This window comes from Ornithodoros turicata, unplaced genomic scaffold (assembly GCF_037126465.1).
Source record: "Ornithodoros turicata isolate Travis unplaced genomic scaffold, ASM3712646v1 Chromosome29, whole genome shotgun sequence".
In the NCBI taxonomy this organism is placed as follows: domain Eukaryota; kingdom Metazoa; phylum Arthropoda; class Arachnida; order Ixodida; family Argasidae; genus Ornithodoros; species Ornithodoros turicata.
This window is the reverse complement of record NW_026999353.1, coordinates 269,108-292,882: the sequence shown is the minus strand read 5'-3', so window position 1 is coordinate 292,882 and position 23,775 is coordinate 269,108. Positions and strand designations below refer to the sequence as shown.

The following is a 23,775-nucleotide window of genomic DNA, read 5'->3' as shown; positions in this document are numbered from 1 at the left end:
ACGTCCCGGGATGTACAAAACTGGTGGCCAAAAAATACGGTGTCGCCACATGGTTGTGATGCTTTGCAACTACGTAGTCACCTGTGTCTGTAACCACCGGCCCAGCGATGGTCAGCAGCCGTTCCGGACAGCTTTCTTCAAGATGGCGTTGTTGATCTTCACATCCACCGCTTAAGTAACATAAACGTCTATACTATTCCGGAAAGCTTGCTCTTCACAAGGCACATGACACCGGCATACTTCGTAGGAACTGCTAGCATACACAGGAATCCTGTTAAGGCAGCCAAACCGGCATTTTACTCTGTAACCTTGCCTCATTTAGTAACAACAACACAAAATAATTTTGTAACGCTGTGAACAAAAAGGATCGTCAACCAATAACTCTCACTGATGATAACAGCAAGGCCTTGCAACACTTTTCAGCTGCCGGCGTCCTTAATGACTTCTTTGCAAGTGTATTCTCATCTGTAGGTAACAGTGTCCTCATTACACCAGCAGCGGTAAATTTTACAGCCATGGACTCCATCGTTCCAGAACAGCTTGGCGTAGTCAAGGTGATAGACACACTAAAAGTATCATGCCGTGCCTGCGTAGACAACGTCTTGACAAGCACTGAATAGTATTCATCACTGATACTAACCAAAATATTTGAGCAATCCTTGGAGGCGGGCGAGTTAACTGATGCATGCAAAATTTAAAAGATCATCCCGTTTCATAAATTAGGGAGTAAAAATCTTACTATTATCTACATGTCGATATCACTTACCAGTATTCCGTGCAAAATGCTCGAGTATATAATTTAGTCACATCTTATCCACCATTTATAGACGAACTCATTCTGTTCATCTTTCCAGCATGGTTTTCATATGTAATATTCACGCGAGACACAGCTGGTATATTTTATGACATTCGCCAGTTACTTGACAGGGGCACATATTTCTGGATTTTTGCAAGGCTTTCGATAAGGTTTCGCGCAGTCGCCTTATACACAAGTTATCTTTCCTTAACTTTGACCCTAATACTTTTTCCTGGATTTAATCTTTCTCCGAGTTAGTTGCCGCGCTAACTTTCGTATCTTCTGGCGTGCTACGAGGTTGTGTCATCGTTCAGTTTTTGCCTTGTCTTATATACAGGGTGTTTCGCCGACGTACTTGCAGGAGGATTTTAAGGACTTTCGGCATTTACCTTCTGGAAACTTTCGCCATCATTGAAGGCGGCTTTGGCCATTTTTTTAATTGTGGTAACTTTTTTCAAATGAACTTCGAAAATTGCCAAGTGAACCTCACTTTTTTACAGAAATACGATGTCTCCAAAAATCACCGCATACCCAACAAAAACTATGCACAGTATCAACAGAAATAGTCGAAAAACAGAATAGTAGTGGAAATGACGCTTTAGCCCCGTCTGCTTGATTTTCGCAGAGAAGCGCGTGCGAAATCTGCCTCTAGACGAGAAAGTGACCCCGCCTTCAATTGTCTTGGCTTCTTTGTGATGAGATGGTTTTGTTTTCTTTTCGATAAGTCGGTTGTCACCAGCATCAAGGTGAACGCGGCGCAAAGAAATTTGTTAGACTATTTCTGTTGAGATGCTGTGCATAGTTTCGGTTGGGTGACTGGTTACCGTGAAGGACTTCATATTTCCGTAAAATTTTCGAAGGCTACGTAATTGCCGAAAGTCCGACAATCCTCCGGCGAATACATAGCCAGTCAGAATTTTTTATCACCTTAGGTGAAACACCCTGTATATTAACGACTTACCTGACGGCATTGCCTGTCTATTCGACACTGCGCTGATGATTCTATAATTGATCAAGCTATAACCAGTCCTTCTGACGTTCGTTCCCTTCAGTCCGACCGCAACTCATTACAAGCATTGTGCTCGACGTGGTCAGTGGAACTGACATATGTAGACATTGAAGATTCACTCGTTCACGTAACTCGTCGCCCCATCCGATGTAGATTATTAAGATGCTCTCGAGTCTATTACATCTTTCAAGTACCTTGATACTCCTTGACTTGTTTTTTTATATGTTTTTTTTTGTTTTGTATTACATTTGTTACACATTGCTGTATTACTTATTTGTGTAATAGTGAAGTTATTCCAAATCGTACGATGAACTTGCCACTCATGTAACCGACTCAAGATATTAGTCTGTTGCTTATGTATGATGCCTTCCTGGCTCTGGTAGGCATATACAATGGAATGGATGGAATTCCCGCAGTAACTGAACCCACGTCCTAGAAGCCAACATTTGTTGGCAGTGCGCGGAAAGAAGTAAACGCCGATAATTCGTCCTTTGAAAATACATTGAATGCCAAAATCGCTCTACTGTCAGACCTGCCATATTCTTCCAGATTTTTCTTTTCTCGGGACCTACGGCAACTAGAGAAAGAATACTTCTATGCTCGAACTGAGTCAGGCTACAACATATATAGTTTATTTTTCAATAAAAACCTCTGATGGTGTCCTGACCACCTTGCCAAAGTTGAGATGGAACACACACTTTAGACCGGCCTTATTTCACCACACAGACAGCCTACCTGCCCCCAGTCTACATGTCTACAGGGTGTTTCACGAAAATCCCTTGGCTGAATAATTCGGTAAAGACCCGTGGGACATCGGCTATGAACTGAGTAGTGAGCGGCTGATTTACATACGCTCATTAATGAAATAAACATCATAACTTCGCACGCTTACGGAACCCTTTGTAGAGGACGGTGGTCTTCCTCTACATGAGTCCCGACCGGCGATGATGGTATGCCACGGAGAGGCGATGACGGTGACCTATCTCCATGGCCGCGCCGGTGGAACTCATGTAGAAGAAGACCACCGTCCTCTACATTTGGTGACCCGCCGAAGCACATCACGTCCGAAGCAATTCGGCCCTTCACCATCCCAAATTTGTGACGACACCATCGAGCAGCACTACCTCCGGCACACCCGTGGACGTGTGGACGTGGCCTCACGCTAGGACGGTGCCGGTAGAACAGGCTGGCAGGCGCAGAGCCGCGCGCCAGCAGAGGCACGTCTTCATCGTCGTCCACGTGCCGCCACACCTTGTTTTACGCATCGGGACCTTCAGTGAAAAATATTTTGAAGCAATTAATTGGTTTCGGTTTACATATTTATTGCGCGGAGCAGCGCACCAGTACGCTCTTTGAATCAGCTATCAGACTGTCAATTTCGTGTTTATCCGCAGGAAAGGCCGCAAGAGGCTTCGGTATTCCTCGTTAAAGAGACTGCTGAACAGCACTGGCGGGTCTGTCCTTGTGTGTCTGAGATAACGTGCTCTTATCATTGACTATGACGAATGCCCCGCGAGCACTGTGAACTACTTGGAAACTGCACCAGATAGCATGCCTCTCGCCAACTATCGTCCTGAATGACAACGATTTGTACAGAAGGGCAGGCAATAAACAAAACATTTGTTTTCCTTATGTACAGCATCATTTGTACAGAAACAAGAAAGGGAAGAAAAAATACTCGCCCCCCCTCCCCCCCTCATATTCATCATATCATGGGAGAGAACGTTGTCATCCGGGATGATAGTTGGCTAGGATTGTGCTATGTGGTGAAGTTCATTTTCAAGAGTATAGAGAAGGAACACCACATCTTTCGTCACCCCCGTGTGTCAAACAGGCGGATGAATATGAAATTGAGAGCCGGATAGCTGATCCAAAGAGCGCATTGGTACGCTGCTCCACGCAAGGAATATGTAAACCGAAACCAATGAATTAATCGAAAAATCAACAAGTGTCGACGGGGCTTTTTTGTTGTAATATTTCCCGATACGTAAAATAGCGGTTCCGTAAGCGTGCGAAGTGAAAATTTAATTAATGGGCGTATGCAAATGACCCGCTCACTACTCAGTTCATAGCCGATGCCGTAAGGAAATTTACCAAAAAGAAATTTCTTCGATAACGCCACCTGTTCACGAATTATCCAGCCGGGGGATTTTCGTGAAACACCCTGTATAGAGTGAAGTTCACTGTATCGGCCAGGAGAAAATCTCTTCGTCTGAAAGGGCAGAAAGGAGAAACCTCTGTTCGCGGAAGTGTCGACCGCTTGGTCGATACCGAAAACTATAAAATGTCGTTACTGCCCCACTCCGCTTTGGGCTTGGGCATGGGCATGGGCTTTCTCATTTTATGTGACATCATGATTTGGGTGCAGCATCGCATATATGCGAATTTTCACCTCCTTTTGAATACCGAAGCGAATCACCTTCAATACGGGATTGTCTATCCGAATTAATTTTGGATCTTTTAACCCCACCAGGATATAAAGTGAAACCTACCATGGTCCATTCATTCCCTGGCTCATTCATTTCCATAGCAAAATTCGGGTTCACGATTTTTAGGATAGAACGGCCTTTGCCCAACAGTATTGCAATATACGTACTGTCTACGAGAGGATATCCGCCTGGCCGTACTCATAACGCAAATGCAAAGGCGACACTTCTCATAGCTTTATATTAGAGTCCATACTTATGACTTTGGCTCAGCCATCACGAGAGGCAGCATAACACAGCCCCTACGCTGTCTAACACGGCAGGAATACTGCTGGCAGGAGTCATGGTTGGAATCACATCATATCACATCAGATTGCTTCACGGCCATGTAAACAATAATCCGCATACAAATGATAATCACATTATTTGCCCATGAGCTTATCAGCAGAGCTTCTCGCAATCTAACATGGCGTAGTTCTTTTGCATATTAACCTTCGCCCCCTTCACAACGCCAAAGTCACCCTTGGAATCTACGAATGCTGGCGGTGCTGAACACAGGTAATGGAAGTGGACGTCAAAGATGACGTAGCCGCCCGTGAAGCCATAGGTCTTGAAAGACAGACACATCTGTCAAGAGAAGAAATATATTGTCAGCAGGTCGTAATGCTTCCTCGTAATTTGCTTCCTCATATTTGAGGGAATGAGTGAGTTTATACATACTGGCATGTAATTCCCGGAACAATTCCCGTCCACAAACCCCGAGACGAGGGACAAGGGACACACACACACACACACACACAACTTGTCCCTTCAAGAACCCTTCTTTTCCCTTGTCTTGCCTTGTCTTGTCTTGTCAGGCACCCACCTCCCACTTTAGTGCTTGTAATTCTGGAAGGACGAATATTCCGAATAGAAGGGAGGTATGCCCGTTATCTGAAGCAATAACAGTCTTCGCGTTATAGCAGAGTTTGAAGTAACAAGTTACAAGTAATTCGTTACTGTAACTATGTTCATTTTTTTGTAACTTGTAACTTCCCTCGTACTTTTGCGCCGTGGTAACTTTCAGAGGAACTCGTTCCTTTTTCAGGTAACTAAGTTAAGTTCTTAGTTACCTTAACTTGTTTTTCACTCACGTCCACATATTTTCTTGCTGTCTCTCCGGTTCCTTTATTGAGTTTTTTTTTTGTTCGCCATAAAACGTGATATTCAATCAATTACATTTTATTCAGGAAGTAAGTACCGCTGTCATTGAAATGAAGCTGAACCATTGTGCGCCCACCTGGGGTAAGACGCAAAGCGTTCGGGTAGACCTCTAAGAAAAACGCCATCATGACATTGGTGGACAGAATGAAATCGAAACAAATCGGAAGGCGGGTTAGGTTCCACGAACGGACACTTGTTCGCTGTGTCCCACTGAAAGAAAAGTAGGCCCAAGCGTCGCATCCCTTCAAGGGACCATGTCGTAGTTTCCTCAAGACCGTGGCTTTCGGGCGCGATCTAGTTCACCATTAGCTTCGAGCGTGGTTGTATTCTACCGAATTTTGGCGCTGTGGAAGACTACGACGTCATTTACAAACAGGGAGAGGTCTATTGTTGGACATAAACGAAATAAACGTGTGTTGGACATAAACGTGTTGCACTCCTCCGCGGCCAACACAACGTCTGCACCTGCGCAATGTTATTTTGTGTCCGGAGTAACTTGGAAATAACTTGGAAGTAACTCAGTAACTGCGAATTCATTTTATGCTGAACTTCGTCATTAACTTGGTTTCATTTCGCACACGGAAACTTGTAACCAGCTCTCTTTGACGGGTAACTTCTCCATCGAGGCAGTGAGAAAATGATTTAGGCTTGTGGACAGAATTCAGCAAACGCTACCGAAGTACGACGGTTACAGTGCGGCCATTCGAAGGTTGTGTCACCAAACTGTGGGATCGTACAGGAGACGTCGTCGAGGCACAGGTCAGTGATGAAACCAAGTTTATCGATAGCGCGAGCGAGAAATTTAAAAGTCGCCGCGAAGACGACGACGCTACGCGGCTCGCGGGCAACTGTGGTGATCTAGATGGATTGGTGTGCTATATACCGGCCTATTTAATCTATGGGAGCGCGTGGTCACGGAAATGACACCCGGTGACGTTACATTGTTTACATGTATGCGCTGACGCTCGCTGAGCGCGAAGAGATTTTTGTGGGGCTCCGAGATGCTCTTCTGCTTCGACACACGTGTCTTCCTGTGAAAGGCAGAACCTTGCACCTCGTCGACTAATACCCAAAACGTACTGATGCAGGATGCTCATCGCAGCAATCATGATTAGGCAGCGATTGTGATATCCCCCAGGTATGGATACAGCGAGTCTCAGCGACAGAGATCAACAACGCAGACACTTTACACACTCGACAGGATGATTACACACTCCAAGATACGAGGAGGGTTGGCGCAGGCGCAGTGGCTCCGTTTCGCCCTCGCCTTCTCGCTGCTCGCACTGCCGCTTCCGGGTTGGCAAGATTGCAGCGATGATAGCGGCCCGCACTAAGAAAACAGACAAACGCCGAAACAGACGAAATCGCATTTGTATTAATGTAAATTTCTTTCAAGTAGACATCTTGGACCAGCGTTTTTTTTAATTTGAAACTTCAAGGGGTATTATGCATGGCACGGCGTGCCCAGCGGGATTTCGCCGACGAGGATCGCTGGCCTATTCATATCGTGTGCGACAGTGGGAAAGCAACTGGGCCGGTGGATGGCCTGTAGCGGCATTACGAGCCGCGAAGTCTCGCGCAGTTTCACTTCGTTTTCGGTTGCTTTCGTTGCTTGATCCCTTTTGCATGATGCTTGGAACGTAACATTACGAATACAGACGCATTATAACAGACGCAAAATAAAGTTGTTGGTGTATGCTGTTGGTGTCACACACCTTTTTAGGTATCAGATACTCAATTTCAGACACTCTGAACGTAATAGCATGTATCGCTATGTTTTCGAAAATCCCGCAGCTAGAACCTAATTACATGCTGCTAATTACAAGCTAGAAGCTAATTAGCATGTAATTAGCTTCTAGCTGCGGCATTTTCGAAGCTAATTACATGACGTACAGAGCATATACCATAATGTTTAACTTTTCCACTTAAATTTATATATTGTATTAAATCTCAGCGTGTCACTGCCACTACGTGCGAAACGTGCGACGGAAAAGAATGCCAAGGACGTGTACGTGCGCACACAAGTTCCACTCATTCACTACGAGCAGCGTGGGACGAAGTGTATAATGAAATCCAAGACAACCAAGTAGCTCAGAATGCTGTAGCGAAATGTTGGCACCCTTCTTGTAACGTGCCAAAACAGGAGAATCGTCGAGTGACATTTCCTTCGTGTACGTTGAGGCGCTACCTTTGCCATACATTAAAAGCGAAAACATTACTGCCAACTGCTGAGTGGAACCCCTGCACAACTTCACGCTCGTTCGTTGTTAGCTGATTATCAACATTATGATAAGTGCGCAGCATGATACAACAGCACGCGCACATTTTGCTTTCTCTCGAATTTTCAGCGTACTGCTTCAATTTCGCAGGTAATCTCGGGTTATCCGCTGTGCTCTTTGCACATGGGGCCACGAGGGCGCGCGCAGCGACAGCGAGCAGAGTCCTTCGTAGCCACCTGTCGGCAGGCCCGTCTGCGTGACCCATAGGCTAACCTCTTTCATCGATCCACTCATTTATTTCGTTAAGTGTCAAGCCTATTCGGGATAATTGCCCGACACGCAAGGGCAGCGTGGCAGTCACACGAAGAACACAGAAAATTTTCTACGCCCTTCATAGAGCGTCTGCAAATGAATACCCTTTTTCAGGCAGAAAGCTGACAAACACCGCTGTGGAGCACACCCCTGAGATGTTGCGTTTTATGAAATACGCCATTTGACACGGCGCTTCTGTAGAATACACAATTAGAAACTGTCGTTTGGAACTTGCGCCACAGAGGCTTGTTATACACACTGAATACGGGGTGCCGCACCTAACATATTAAAAAAAAATATTTATATCACTTTTTCCGAGATCAAATCAATTGAAATATAGCATATGCTGAAGGGTACTTCTTAGGAGGGCATTAGCAAACTCGAAATCAGAGCGCAGCTTCGAAGTTGTCCGAATGAGAGCACCTGGTCCCTTCGGTCACCTGATACCAGAGCAGTTAAAAAAAATATTTGATAGATCGTTCGCAAAAAAAATCGTGAAGAAACACGATTTCTTCTTCATTTTGTTCATCGCGCATTTTCGGAGACGCGTCTTCCATCACCCCCAGTGTGAGAGGGTGAATGAGCGCAGTGCTGTCTCATGCGTCTAAGTTGAGCTCTAACTTGCAGAAACAAAACAAATGCCCCCTATGACATCGGAACTGCCCTTATGTTGGGTTGCATTTTCTGTTTTCTGTTAATGTTCTTCCAGCACGCAAGAGCCGAATGCGTGGTCTTTCCCTCTCTCACACTGGGAGTGAACTAAAAACGCGTCTCCGAGATGCGCAATGAACAAAAAAAAAGTGTTCTATCACGATTTTTGTGCGGATGATCTAGCGAACGGATTTCTTTTTCTGAAAAGAATAATATAATAAAGGTAAGTATTGAAAGTAAATTAAGACATTGCCTTAGGAGTTTACTAATGCCCTTCTAAGGAGTACCCTTCAGCATATGCTATATGGCACCTCGGAAAAAGTGATGCATATATTTTTTAAGATGTTTGCATTTACCTAGTGCACCCTGTATAAGCATCACCAGAAATGTAAAAAGATACAGTGTAAGAGAGAATAAGGGAATATAAAATATACACTTTTATATACACTCATATACACTTTTATAATAAAATATACACTTTTATATACACTTATACAGTTATATATACACGCATTGGCTGTGGTAAGGCTACTAAGATAGAGGACCTTCACAATGGTATACATACCTTTGTCGACATAGTGCAATCCGAGTCGTACGCTACTATGATAGTCCTGTCAAACGTACTGCCCCATTTGTCGAATCGGATGGTGTCGGTTTCAAGGTACATATTACGGTTGATCACTATATCATGATATCGTCCATTTTGGCACACCTGAAAATAGGGACTCAAGGTAAAAGCCGGCATTACTACAAAACTAGTGCAACAGATCAAATGGCATACGTTATCATTTAGCGTTTTTAGAACACGCATACACTACTGGAATCGCTCACGAACCAATCCAACCTTCCAACTAAATTTCTCTGCCGGATCTCTGAGAACATAGCCCCCGATGTTCGAAACAGGATTGTGACAGTGAAAACGCCTTTCACGTCACACTTAAAAAGACAATTCCATCACGAAACGTGTGCACGAGAAAGATAGCCGTCCTCGGTAGCTGAATCGGTAACGTGTGGAAAGTCGACCGAGGACTGTAGCATGTGGAAGAGGTACACATTGATTTCAGCACCGTCTGTCAGAGATTTACGACGCACGTCAAATGAACCCCAGCTGGTCGAAATCACCCGCTATCCAACACTGTGGTACGTGCAACATGCAGACAACCCTTACATAAAAAATCACTAATCACTAATTTTATGGGAACAATATGGTAATGTTCGGCTCCCTCTGCAGCTGAGGACCTCAGGACGTGAAGTAGGGCACGCTAACGGGAGAGCGGCCAACACGCTTGTCTCGTCTGCTTCCAGTTTTCGCCGCAATATAGTAATGGGGAACTCGCCTAGTCATTTCCTTGCCATTTTATTTCTCTTTTTTGCCAGAATCCGAGCAGGCATAACACCTTTTTCACCCAGCCTCGATAGAACCGGGCAGTGCGTTACGGTAACTATATAAGGTGTAGTCACATTCGCACGGAGAGTGTGGCGAGAGCCTGCATTGGCCCACACGCCGAAGTTCCCGTGGGTTAGCAGACGACGATAGCCGAAGACGAACACGATTGAAGCTGTTAAAATAGCTAGATTCCCGGCTGATTCCGGTGGCCGGGATTCGGGTCGGCAATCTAGCGTGGTCGCACACCTAGCAGTTTCCCAGCTCAGGCAGCGTTGTCATGAAATGACAAGCGAAAAATGTGGTCGGTTGTTCGTCTTTATCTTGCCGCTGTTTATTACCATGGATACTTGCATAGTTCACTGTACGTATGTAACCATAATCTGACCAAGTGAGCGGCCGTGAATTGATGGCGTAAACGGGTGGCGGTATTCATTCTGGCTCCCACATCTTGTTGCTGTTTGTAATAATAAGGAGCACAAACGCGCAAATACTTGGATACTTAGAAACAATTGGATACTACCAGGGGCAGACCGTTCTCTTCAATTATTTTTTTTTGTTGTAGGGGGACCACCACTGGGCAGCATACTACTACACTACGGTCACTTGCAAAAACCGGCAGATATGTGGGTCAAGACTTTCCCGCTCGTTTGACCCGCGCCTGGGTCCAACACAGCGTTGTGCCAGCGGCCATGGCCAGTGGCTGTGGAGTGTGTCATTCGCTGTCTGTTTCCCAAACTGCCTTTTTCCGGAAGACGTTGGGTGCTTCCCGTTTCCCCATAGAACAATGCTGCATCTAGTATTCCTCATTTTCAACGAGGACACCTGTCACTAAAAGCCTGACTGGTGACGCTATCCTTTTGGCCACTGGGGAAAGTGTCTCCTTTCCTTTAGAAGGCGACATAGGGCGCAGACTGACTGGGATAACGATTACAGGGGAAAAGACCTAGCGACACGGAACAAAAACGACACAACCGAAGTGAGGATTCTGTATTCTGTGTGTCGTTCTTGCCAAGCATGACAGTCAGTCTCGGCTTACCAATTCGTTTGGATTTGCCTGGGTGACACTCCGGCATGGAGCTGTGAGTGGTCTATAACCATCCGTGTAGGCAGTTATAAGGGCCGCAGCGCTAAAAGAGAGCAATTCCGCGGTTTTCAAAGGCAGCGGTTGGAACCCAGTCATATGCCTGAATGACAGCGACTCAACCTGCAAGAAGAGTAATGGTAGCTTCAACATGAACACTTATATGCATGGGGTGAGCACACATCTTGCTTAGCTAAGAGCGAATGAACACCTCGTTCAGCAAAACTCGCGACAGTTGCCCTTCTTTTGCCGTAAGCTGAACCGCAGTACCACAGTTGGGAAAGATGGGGCAAAATCTAGCGCGCGTGCGTAAGTAGTAATATTATGTTGGGAGAGAAACCGGACGAGAGTACGTTCTATGGGTGTCTGGTTCAAACCCCACAGCGCATGGGACACCGTCGCGTATTTTTCCCTGCGCGCGGCAGGCGGCGCTCGGGTGGAGGCTCTTACCGGTGGGCGGAGCGTGGCCGGAGGGCTGCGTGCGCGCTTACCCGCTCACATTTTTAGTCTGGGCCGACTTCTTTCATCATTTTTCAATCTGTGCAGACTTCAATCGCAATTATTTTTCCGGCAACAATAGGTGTGTGGTGAGCAGCTTACATGCAAAGGATAGCCATACACAAAAGTACAAGTGAAAATATATTTATTAAAGTTATTAGTGTCAGGAATTATGTTATGACTGAGTGATGGAGAAAAACTTAGCCAAAAATCTGATGCAATAGCATTGAAGGGGTATCACAATTTTTTATTAGTGATAATCACGCAAGTTTTCAATTAAGCAGAAGGAGTAGCACATTTTAATCAAAGAATATATTTGTAATCAATACGATTAGAGTAAAATTAAAAGTTTTATTATAAAAAGTCTAGCATGAGCATCCTAGCGGAGTTAGAAAGTTCTGTCAGACGTACATAACTTCATGCACAACAGCTAATATTCCATTATGACACATTTAGTCATAGAATATATTTTTAACCAATATGATTACAATATGATTATTATCCGTGACCACCATAGTGGAGCTTTAATTCCAAGTGTCGATAGATGTGTGTAGTTAATTGTGGACAGCAGAGAACCTGGAAGACCATGGGACACGAATGACACGAACACAAGAGGAAATAAAACACTATATTTAACCAAAGAAGATATTGTTAATCAAAACAGCAGAGAAGCAGAACTATCATAAAATCATCCTCGTGACTTAGAATGAGAATTGTATGAGGTCTAAGAGACACTACAAACCTTACTTTGTTTTATGAATCCAACACAGAAAATATATTTAAAAATTAACTTCACTGCATAGCACGCTCTAATAACCAGCTCTAATAACAACCAGCTCTAATAATATCTGCCCTGATTTGTTGAAGACGGGAGGCGTACACCTGTTTTGTGACAGTTATGAACATTTTCGAGTGCAATAGGGAAGATAAGTTGATTATTCCAACATTACACAATCAATTTCTTATTAAGTAAACAGCATAGACATACGGCAATAATGAGAAACAAAACGATCATCAGCTAATAGAGAACCAAAACCCATCACGTAAACGAGAGGTACACAAAGGATTCATAATTCAAAAAAGAATATATCAAAACGATAAACATGCACGGATGAACACTCTAAACGGCGCGTCTGTCAACGGAAAATATTATTGAAACAAGATCAACAGCTAAGAGAGAGCCAAAACCCAACATGTAAACAGAAGGTACACAAAGGATAAATAGTTTAAGATGACGCAACTATTACGCATATATTATTCTCAACACACAAAATATCAATCGAGTGAATATCTAAAGCAAAAAGAGAAAGTCAAATTTATTCAACGATAGAAACAATTCTCATTCGAAAACTAGAATCAAATTTAATTACATCGTTTCATGAGCACTTTGCAATAATAACTTCTACACGCAGAAGCAAATGCAAATTAATGTGTTTGCTACAACGAAAATCAACGCATACAACTTAAAAATAATTTCCCAATTAGTAGAATATTTTATTGCTATCAATCGAGCAGTCATCTGAAGCAAACTCAAAACAATAATTAATTTAGGGAAACACTTTCTGACCACGCCCGCAAATACATCACAGAAAGAAGTCTTTTTCATTCAGGACCCACTAGTGGATTCGAAGTGAGAGGGCGAATCCGCCAGCCATAAAGTTGCCATACACGCCCGCAGGGAGTAGGGGAATTCTACAATGGTCTTGGTACACAATGTGTAGTTGAAAACCATAAACTCGCTCATGCGAGTCAAGTTAGTGAAGGGAGGTTGCTAGCGTGGTCTTGTACGTAGAATCATTGAAAGCACACGTTTTTCTTACTCACCACCTTTTTTTTGTAAATTGACTTTCATAATTCTCACGACAGGTGGAACTTTCTAAACGCGAAACATAATGAATTTTTAATAAATAAAATTAGCACCGATATGAGGTGTCGAGGCACACTACAAAACAGAACAGACAATTGCTATACAAAGAGATGGATGGATTTTGTATTCGTTACCATAGGTCATGTAAGGACCTGATAAAAAGCTGCTACGAAAGGAGGAGCCTCGAAACGATTCAATTCCGTGCATTTCGATATGTCGTAGACATGGTCGTATTCGGAGATATGGTGCAAATTATGGAATTCAAGATGTGAGAACTTGTATGCCGAATCTACAATAGTTATAAAAATATTTGCACGTCAACATCGGAAGGACCACTGGTAATGGTGGAGTTTTTGAGGTTTGCTAACGAAGATTTGAAATACAGTAGACCAAACGTAATTATAATCATTGCAATGGGCATTGCATTAATCAAGAAAGCAATCAGATCAAATTATCATATACAAGCAGTATATATCGCAAGATTCATTACGGATTTGTTGAAATTACACCTAACGGTTGAAATGGAAAGTACATAAAAAATCATATCAAGTGATATATTCCACCTAGAGCCTCTACACATTTATTTTATTCTACTAGTCAATGACATCGAATGAACAGAAGTTCAATATTGTTGTGCAAGGTCTGATGTATCATCACTTATTGAAACTCAACAAACATATCAATTGCGGTGGACCACCGGACGATTTTAATCAAGTAGTATCTTGTACGCCATTCAAGAATCTTCACACAAAGAAAGGAAACATCAATAAGAGACTGTGTGAGTTCATCGCGACAAGTGCAAGTTGTTGGAGCAATACAAACACTGCGACAACATATCACCTGCATTAATCAACACTGGTTCCAGGCGCCCAATAAATAAACTATTTGATGTCTTTGGAATTCATCAATCAAGACAACAAACGAAAACTTGTGTATAACGAGTGTATAATTGAAATAATAATTGTATTCTTTGTCATCATTGTAATGTATTCTACACATCGCAACGAAAACAGCTTATGATTAGATTGAAGATTGCTAAGGGGACGTTTATTCCACACTATGTACAAGGATCTTCGCATGGAATCAGCGCTGGCAATTAAAGAGATTTTACACGACTAAGCTCTATACAACACCAACACCCAAAGGAAAGAATTGTAGAAGAATCGCTAATAGAAATTTACAAGCATGTTACATCAATCGAGGATCACTAATGTTTTGCAAAAGCTTATTTTATGAATTAAATTGCACAGTGTATATATTTGCTCAAACGATTGGACAGTTGACAATACTATATTGAAAGGAATATATTATCAAATGATGCGCAGTCTACAATTCTAATCATCATAACATGCGGCACATAAATTTTGGGAGAATCAAATCACACAACTGTCATCAGAAATGTTTAACCAATGAAGATGAGCACTATGTATAAGATATTATAATTAAATGAATGTAATTATAATTCTAATTATTATTAATTATAAATAAGTAAATATCCCTTTTGCAAACTTAACCAAAGCAGCACACATAAACGTAGATCCAATTCACAGAATGTACCAGAGGTTTTTACAGTAGCCATACTGAAAAACCATTATGTCTATTCATTATGTCGCGGCACATGAGGCACTACAAATGAGAAGGACATACTTTAATTTTAGAAGATTTTAGCTCATAATGAAACAAAATGCAAACTACACCACCAAAGATTCTTGTTTAAATTTTCAAAGTCAAAACTGTACACTCTTTCTTAAAATTTTTTAAGATATTGATTAAAAAGAATATAGCATGTAGCACCACACCCCTATTGTAGCCTGGAAAAAAATTGATTGTCGGCACAGATTGAAAAATGATGAAAGAAGTCGACCCAGGCTGAAAAATGTGAGCGGGGAAGCGCGCACGCAGCCCTCCCCTCGCCGATAAGCGCGCGGACAACCCTCCGCACACGCGCCGCGTAGCGAAAAATACGCGACGGTGTCCCATGCGCTGTGGGGTTCCAACCAGACACCCATAGAACGTACTCTCATCCGGTTTCTCTCCCAACATACTATTACTACTTGCGTGGCCAGGTATCATCTTATCGACGTCATCTGTCGAGCTTGGAACGCGCCTCGATCTTTGCCGAAAGACCAAATGGCACGGCTGGTTCGCTCGTTTGGTTGAAGTCGTGGGAATGAATTCTTCTGGCGGATGTGCTCTCGCCGGTTTAACTGCAGACCTTCCGGACGCATGTCGGCACAGTTACCTGTGAAGTTGGCCCACGACGCGTACTAACCTGCTCGTCACAACTGTTCTGTCCAGCTGTGCACGGCTGTATGCTCCACTCATAGAAACAGTTGTTTGCAGCAATGACAGAGTCTCCGTCAGTTGACTGGGGAATCGTTCCAGTTTCCTGTGCAAGTTTCCCACGCGCATTTATCTATCAAGTAGACGACGCAATTGCTATAAATGTTCTCCCGTACAAGGTCGGTCAACCTGCCAGAGTTCTGGTCTGGGTCTGCGACTGTATATTTTACTGTACCCCGGTTTCACCAACACAGATTAACATTTCAACCGAGATCAGCAGTCCCTGAACTTGATTGTAACCTTCAACTTTACTTCACGAAGAGTAGTTATTATCACTAAAACACTCAGCACATATCTGACTATGTTGCTAAAAGTAATTAAAGTGTTAATTTCAGTCTTTAGCTACCCTTGACCTTAGTTCGAAGCTAAACGTTGTGAAACCGCGCCAATGTCATATTGCGAGTGGCACTATTTCCATCGTACAATAGTACCCTTGCGACGGATTGTTCCGTTTCCAAACATTAGACAACTTTGCTTACGAATGATGACTGCATAGACGGCATGCCAGGTCCCTGCCAGGGTGACGGTCCTGTAGCCATGCATACGTTTGGGTCCGTTATATTACCACTAAGAGTTGTTCGGTACACCAATGCGTCTGGCTTAATTACTCTGTAAACAGAAAGTTCTATCATGAGAAGCAGCCAGAAGCCCATACCGCATATTCTCTAGCTAGTAGACATCGACACAAGACTTACGAGACATTCATTTCAGCGCACTAGGGAGCCTATTCCATTCAATAGCAGCAACCGAGCAGTAATGTTTGTCCACACACGCACAGTACGAACCTGGACCACCGTGATGACCACGACAATGCAATGCATACGTTAGGATACATAGTAAAAATGATCGGTAGCTGGAAATTCGAGCGAAGTCGCGACTGTTAGTGTGTGGTGGTGGATATGGTACGAGATACTAGGAAATCGCAGGGTGAGCGCGCCATGTCAGATTGGTTTTGCCACGCTATCCATCATTGTCTGGCGACTGATGACACGCACACGATGCGGTTTATTGTCCGGGAAGAATGAATTTACTTTCCCGTATTCAGCAGTCCCACTTAGTCACTGGTTTAGTGACGTCTGGTCACGTCTGCTTTAAATTGATCGCGTGAGAGCTTCGTCCGCAAACCACCAATCACCACCCTGCTGTTCAAAGCCGACTGCCGTGAGGCCCTTGGCAGCCTCCATGGCCTAATCTACGCTTCGCCGGAAATTTTTCGGCAAATTACAGGTAAGTTTAGACTTGTAAAGCTGCTAGAAGCGTTCGTAAGGCGGATGTTGTTGCACTCCAATCAATATTTGCCCTCAATGTCTCATTATGTTCGCCGTTCACACGGCGTAAACCCGGCGGTCATGTATTCGCATTGGACTGATTTAAACTAAGGGTTGGGGTAGTTTCAAGCCGGTCTAGCGCGGAGCAGCTGTATATGAGCATTTCGAGAAAAACCCAAAATAGTTTTTGCTAGATACTGTTGCCTACTTTTCAAACCGAAATTGCAGAAATTAAGCAAAAAGAACGTTGTGATGAACGTTGATATGATACCAGATACTAGGAAGCCGCAGGGTGAGCACGCCATTTCAGATTGTTTTTGCCACGCTATCCATCATTGTCTGGCGTCTGATGACACGCAGACGATGCGGTTTATTGTCTGGGAAGAATGAATTTACTTTCCCGTATTCAGCAGTCCCACTGAGTCACTGGTTTAGTGACGTCTTAGAACTTCGTCCGCAAACCACCAATCACCACCCCGCTGTTCTAAGCCGACTGCCGTGAGGCCCTTGGCGGCCTCCATAGAGTTTGTGTGCACAGTGCATAGGCCTAATCTATGCTTCGCCGGAAATTTTTAGGCGAATTACAGGTAAGTTTAGACTTACCTGTAGACTAGAAGCGTTCGTAAGGCGAATGTTGCTGCACTCCAATGAATACCTGCCCTCAATGTCATTTTTTTCGCCGTTCACACGGCGTAAACTCGGCGGTCTAGTAATGGTCGAACTCTCATGTATTCGCATAGGACTGATTTAAACTAAGGGGGGGGGGGGGTAGTTTAAAGCCGGTCTAGCACGGAGCAGCTGTAACTGAGCATTTCGAGGAAAAACCCAAAATAGTTTTTGCTAGATACTGTTGCCTACTTTTCAAGTCGAAATTGCAGAAATTAAGTTAAAACAACGTTGTGATAGACCCGTGAGCGAAGTAAGTGAGGCAATAAACTCCCCGCCAAAAAAGTTAACTATCGGTATGGAGCGGAATTTTGAAATCCGCTCTGCAAATTTAGAACCGATATCGTCCACGTTAGTGATGTCAACATTGGCAGCTACACACAAGTCGCTTTCCGATCCAAAGCTGACAGGAAGTCGCGCACAAACAGCTGTTACCTCCAGCAACAAAAGCGGCGCTGATTATGCGTGGTTCCTTAAATACAACACCTCGTGCCTCTGTTATGCATCATTAACAATAGTGTTTGCTGTGCTGCCGTTGCTGGTTCTGATTGATACATTTAACGATTTATTGCACACTATAGCGATCAACGGTACTTGTGAAAGATCTTTGTTTTCCTCGTTTACTGTTAAGTGTGTCCTGTTAAAAATGCACCAGTCGTGTAAACGGAGGTCACAAGAGCGAGGGAGAAGGGGGTGGTCGCATGGAGCAGTTATACCTCCATGTACTTTACAGCTATACAGCGGAGTATGTTACATGTTGCCCAGGATGTGAAAGCATAAATATCGAGCACGTTGCTCGTCTTTGAGATGTTAAGAGTGACGTCCCAAAATAGTAGTCTTCTGAGGGTACCTGGTGTTATATGTGGGACGTCTCAGTGCAATAAAAAGGTACAATATTTCAGGTCTCACTCTGGAAAAGGCACCACATGCAGGAAGCTCTACATCCCTTTGAAAGCTTTGTTTGCTTGCCCAGAAAGATGCAAGCTCCCTAGGAAAGCACTATTGCGTTCTGTGTCATTATGAAAGCACTATGTTTTCGAAATCGCTATGAGCTTGTTTCTCGGCGCAATTTACTGCTGGTGTAATCGGGTTATGCTTATCGGCATCAATCCATGGTGCTGCTGTACATGTTGACTGGGAGAAATTTTGATAAAAAAAAAGCAAGCATGTTTTTAGGACATCAGACTTGGTTAATCGATAAAAGTACATGTAGAAATATCCTGCAGAGGCATACAAGCAAATATTGCGAGCAGTGTTTTGTGTCAACAGATTTGTATGGACAAATTAGAACCTCCACAGGGGCATATAAACTCAACAGTAGAGCGTCAAGCAGCCCATGTAGTCATGATGTCGATACCACGGTTAGCAGTCTGCAGATGCTGCGTGCAAAATTGAGCATATTGTGAGCTACTTTCTCCCTCCCCTCAATCAGCTCGTGACAATGTGTATTGTGCGCGTGCGTTTCAGCTTCAGGGGTCGGATTCACAAACGCGATCGTAATTTACGCTAAGATGCGCTAAGACGCCGTATCCTGCGACGCGCGTACGACGGCGTCGTAAGCGCGATTCATAAAACTATCGTAGTGGAGAGGGTACCCCCTTTGACGAGGAAGAGGAAGTTGCACGCTTCCTGTCACGTCCCCTCGGAGAGAAACAGCCAAAGGGTGCGAGACTATGTTTTCGCTATGGTAACTATGACGAAAATTTGTAATCGCACCAATAAGAGTCGTCCCCTTCGAAGAAGACGAAGTTGTTCGTCCCCAAATGTTTTGCTGCACGTGCTCTCGATCTTTCGGTAGCCATAATGGATGCCATGCAATCACAGGCGAAACGCGTTCGATGACACAGCAAATATATTCCCAGTAAGCGGTGTGTGGCACACAGTTTTGCAGCTTTTAAAGCTTCTTTTGCCTTTCTTGCAGACAATTTGGAGGGGTGTTGGGGGTGTCTTAGCGGGGGTATAGGGGATGCTTGAAAAATCCCTGCGACCCGATTTTACGGAGCACAAAGTTGAAGCATTTGTTGAAGGTTACCAAGCAAAGGAGTGCATCAATGTCACTTCGAGGATGGTCTCGAAGGTTCTGTTGCAAAGTGCAATGCGTTGGCGCGTATTACGGAGTCTTTGTTTGCCGTCTCCAAATCCACCGCTGCCAAATACGCCGCCATCTTTCTTCGTAAGACTTCTCGGGAGCTCTCGCAGGATTCCGCCGTAAGCTGCGAAGATTTTGCGACGCGCGCCTTTCGTGAATCTACACCTCGTCGTAACTTTCCCGTACGACGGAGATACGACAGATTCCGTCGCACGAGCTCTTTGTGAATCCGACCCCAGAGAGACCCGGAGAGACTACGTGATTAGTCCCGGCGTCATTAAACAGCGGTTTAAGTGGCTTGGTGAATACGGGCAACTGAGTTTACCCGCGGCTCTTTCGGGACAACGACCAGGTAGAAAAAGTATGTTTATGTGAGTGTTGGTACGTATGACTTGAACGCGGTTTCGTTGAACCATCAAGTGTGCAAGTGTAATCAGCGCAACATTTCCATCCTTTCGAAGCCTGCCGCTAAGATATTCCTATAAGCAGCACCCTGGACCCTCACGGCGGACACATATAGTCTACTCACTGTACAAGTTGATTGAAGTTAGCCATGAGGGTGCTTGGTTGTTGGCTTCCCCGGAGTATGGCCACACCTAGAAGCACGTAGCCAAAGTTCCTCCTTGGCGTTGGTTCTGTTCTCATATGGATATTTAAAAGTCTGTCCGTTTCCTGAAAGAAATCAGTCAACACCTAGTCACTACAACGTTGTCATTGTTGGTATTGGTGGCAATTTCGACAACGCGCGCGCAGGGCACTCAACTCAGTTGGCGTTTGAAATGAGCGAGTGGTATACGAATGGTTAGGTTTGTGTAATGCTGGCTTATTCGGCACGCTGCGCTTAAAATTCCATCCTGTGGTAAAATCACCAATGTATCAGCTTCAGAGATCCGCGACAAAGGAATCAAGTAACGGATTGTCGACTATCACGCGGAGGATACTAGAACGCACCTTTTGACGCCCCGTAATATTCCCAATAGGACATTAAAGGGCCCACATGCTGACAACAGTTCACCGGACTATGTTTATTACATAGGAAGGGAGTTGCCTCAGGACAGAAGCCGCCGATATTTCGAACAGAGACTGTTGTTCTTCTGGGCACCGTTCTCATCATTGGCATGGTATTTAAAGGGTTAGGTGTGACGTGTTTAAAGGTTCATGCGAATTGTGGGTCAACAGCCCGGAGGGAAGAAAGGGTCTGTACGGGCTTCTACAGCGGGAGTGAATGGCTGCTTTGTTAGAGTGTGGAGGGGATTATGTGAACGTAGTGATCTAGGCTACAGACCGGTTACAGAAAAATGGAAGGTTCACGAACACGTGGACGAAACGGGACAACAGGCAAGTGTTCCATGTTCCAGGCAATGTTCCATGTGATGTGCTACGTTTCAATGATAACTTTCCTGCGCGAATCAACTGCCGCGATGAAACCGTTTTCACGGTCATGGACACAATAAGGGCACGCCAGGAAAAGACATAGGTACTACAAGCAGGATCGAGGATTTTTCTGAGCGCGGGGGAGTGGGTCCTGTCGTGCATAGCATGCTGCTGCACAGTCAAGGTTAATCGAAACTATGTAACGACAGAAAGAGAGGGATGTCGGGACGTTCGGATCCTCCACCCCCCCCCCCATATCTTAATCCGTCCTTGACTCCAAGGTGACACTCTAATCTAAAGAAGATAACTACCACGGCAGCCTTATCCCCCTTGTGCAGGGCCGGCGTCAGCTCCCCTATTTGACAGCACAATTTTTCGAACGAAACGGGTAAGACGAATCTCCTGGCTTACTGTTAGAAATGCTTGGACATGACTGACATGAGTTGAAACACTTGGACGGACTTCCATGTCCAGGACAGCGAAGTCTCTGATCTTTGGCCAGTACGCTGCGATGGAATTTTCAAGTTTGCCCTGATTACCGTTGGCTTTTCTGAAACACCAACACGTCCACCAATGCACCAGGGCACGCACTTCTCAGCACACTAAAGGTTAACTCGACGCATGCTGGTTTTCAGAGATAGAACTACTTCACTTACGAGCTCGGTATGTCGATACCAACTTTGCTTCTCGCAAGACCGAGATTCTTGTTTTTTAGTTGATTGATGTCTTGGACGGTGAAGAACATGAAGTAACAGACATCATCGAGTGGGTGAAATATTGCCTGAACGACTGAACTGACGCAGGCAAGAAATTTATGAGGCAAAGCTGGGCAAGAAAGGACATTATGGATTTGCAGTGACGAAGTGAACGGAATTCACAACGTGCAAATAACACTTCTGCACCGATAGTCGTCAATATCAAAGATTCACAATATAAACCACTTACGTGGTTTCAAGGTGGTGGTAGTAGTAGTCGTGGTTGTCGTTGTCGTCGTAGTGGTGGTAGTCGTGGTGGTTGTAGTCGTGGTGGTAGTCGTAGTAGTAGTCTCAATTGGCGCTGTGGTCGTAGTAGCCGTGGTGTGGGTAGTCTTAGTTGGCACCAAGGTCGTAGTAATCGCAGTCGTAGTATCAAGGAAAACTTCCTGAGTGGTTGCCTCCGTCGTGGTCAGAGTTAGGCCTTCTCCTAAGAATAGCAAAATTAGTAGCCACGACACAATCGCTTCACTTGAATTCCGTTACGCTAAAACATTCCGTCTTGCGATATTCCCTGAAAACAGCACTGATAACGTGATCTCAAAACCACAGCGGTGAAAGAATAACACGGCGCGAGGTGACCCGAGTGCCTGGCCTTCACAAAACGCACGCGTTACGGGCCAATGAGGAATGTCCAGACCGAACAGAAAAGCTACTTTATTTTCTCAATGATATGGTACACAGCTCCAACTGTTCATCTACGAGGGGTCGACAGTGTCCGCCGCTGCTGTTCAGCTGTAGACCCCCGCGGTTGATGTAGCCTACGAAAAATTAAAACTATTGAAAATAAAAATGTATTGAAATTATAGTCGCAACACTGAATATAAGAACACATTCGACAACATCGTATACCATAGAATGAATCTGGCATAGCATCCACTGTTACACATACTACATTAATAGTCAAAAAAGTGTTGGTGCTGGTGTAACAGGCATAAAACTCACTACAGTGTTAGGTCTTCCCATTCAGAGATTCGATCTATATCAACGATACCCCTGCCCTAACCAGGTGCTCTAGTTTACTCATAGTTCGAAGAAAGGAAAATGAATGCATAAAGTGCGCCTCGGCTTCTGCTTGGGAGTTACCAACATTCGCGAAACTGCGAACGGTGTATACTGTGCTTGCACACAAAGCTCTTAACGTAACATAACACTCGCCTTCCAGAAGGTGCAACGTGAAGCGGGATTATGTGAGCCCAAGGAACCACATCCGGTGAGGTCCATGCACGACTGGACTGTAGCAACTTCTGCACGTCCTGTTGCATGAGCTCGCGCGGCTTCCTTCTGCTTCTTCTTCGTGACAGATACCGGCCGCTTTCAACAGATGTTTGCTTTCACAGCGCCAGCTGCTAACGGGAAGGTTCTAGGAGATCACAGCCCTCCTCGGTAGTTCAGTCGGTGATGTGTTGGCTTGCTGAGCTCAAGCTCGTGGCTTAGATCCCGGCCGAGGACGGCAGCAATGTCGGGGAGTGAAAATGTTCCAATCTGCTAGATCCCTCGCAATCCATCTAACCTCCCTACTGAACCGGCGCCGCGATAATTAAACAAACGAGAGTGTACAGCGGGACGCCACGTCAAGTCTTGGTTTGTCGCCTAGATTAGTGTCCTTGCGCATGGTGGAGGCCAATGTGCCAATGGAAACAATAGGCGGATGCAGGTTGTACCATGCGCAAGGATTCCAGGCAAAACATAAAGCAGGCTTCACCTGTTAATATCTCAATAGGGCCCATGTATTGGAAATCTAAAAGCCCGTGCAACGCATTCTGTTGACAGCGCTGTAATTCGCTGGTGGCACGTTTGCTGTGGCAGGGCGAATCGCCGCTCTGAGGCCGAC

General features: G+C 44.6%; 1 protein-coding gene across 3 annotated transcripts; it reads right to left on the bottom strand.

Moving 5' to 3' along the window:
* Positions 1–2,415: 2,415 nt before the first annotated feature.
* LOC135373692 (uncharacterized) lies at positions 2,416–23,334 on the bottom strand. 3 transcript variants are annotated; one of them, XM_064606775.1, is made up of 9 exons: positions 23,100–23,334; positions 22,135–22,702; positions 21,846–22,014; positions 21,601–21,739; positions 20,345–20,487; positions 16,272–16,401; positions 11,040–11,207; positions 9,182–9,328; positions 2,416–4,858 (listed from the first exon to the last, which is right to left on the bottom strand). In XM_064606775.1, exons 3-9 carry the CDS (start codon positions 21,932–21,934, stop codon positions 4,673–4,675), a joined length of 1,002 nt encoding a protein of 333 aa, XP_064462845.1. In that variant the 5' UTR covers positions 21,935–22,014; positions 22,135–22,702; positions 23,100–23,334; the 3' UTR covers positions 2,416–4,672. The 3 variants fall into 3 exon arrangements, with proteins under 3 accessions (XP_064462845.1, XP_064462846.1, XP_064462847.1); XM_064606777.1 differs by lacking the exon at positions 2,416–4,858 and adding an exon at positions 4,918–5,119 and having other exon boundaries at positions 23,100–23,333; XM_064606776.1 differs by lacking the exon at positions 23,100–23,334 and having other exon boundaries at positions 22,135–23,093.
* Between the last annotated feature and the right edge of the window lie 441 nt (positions 23,335–23,775).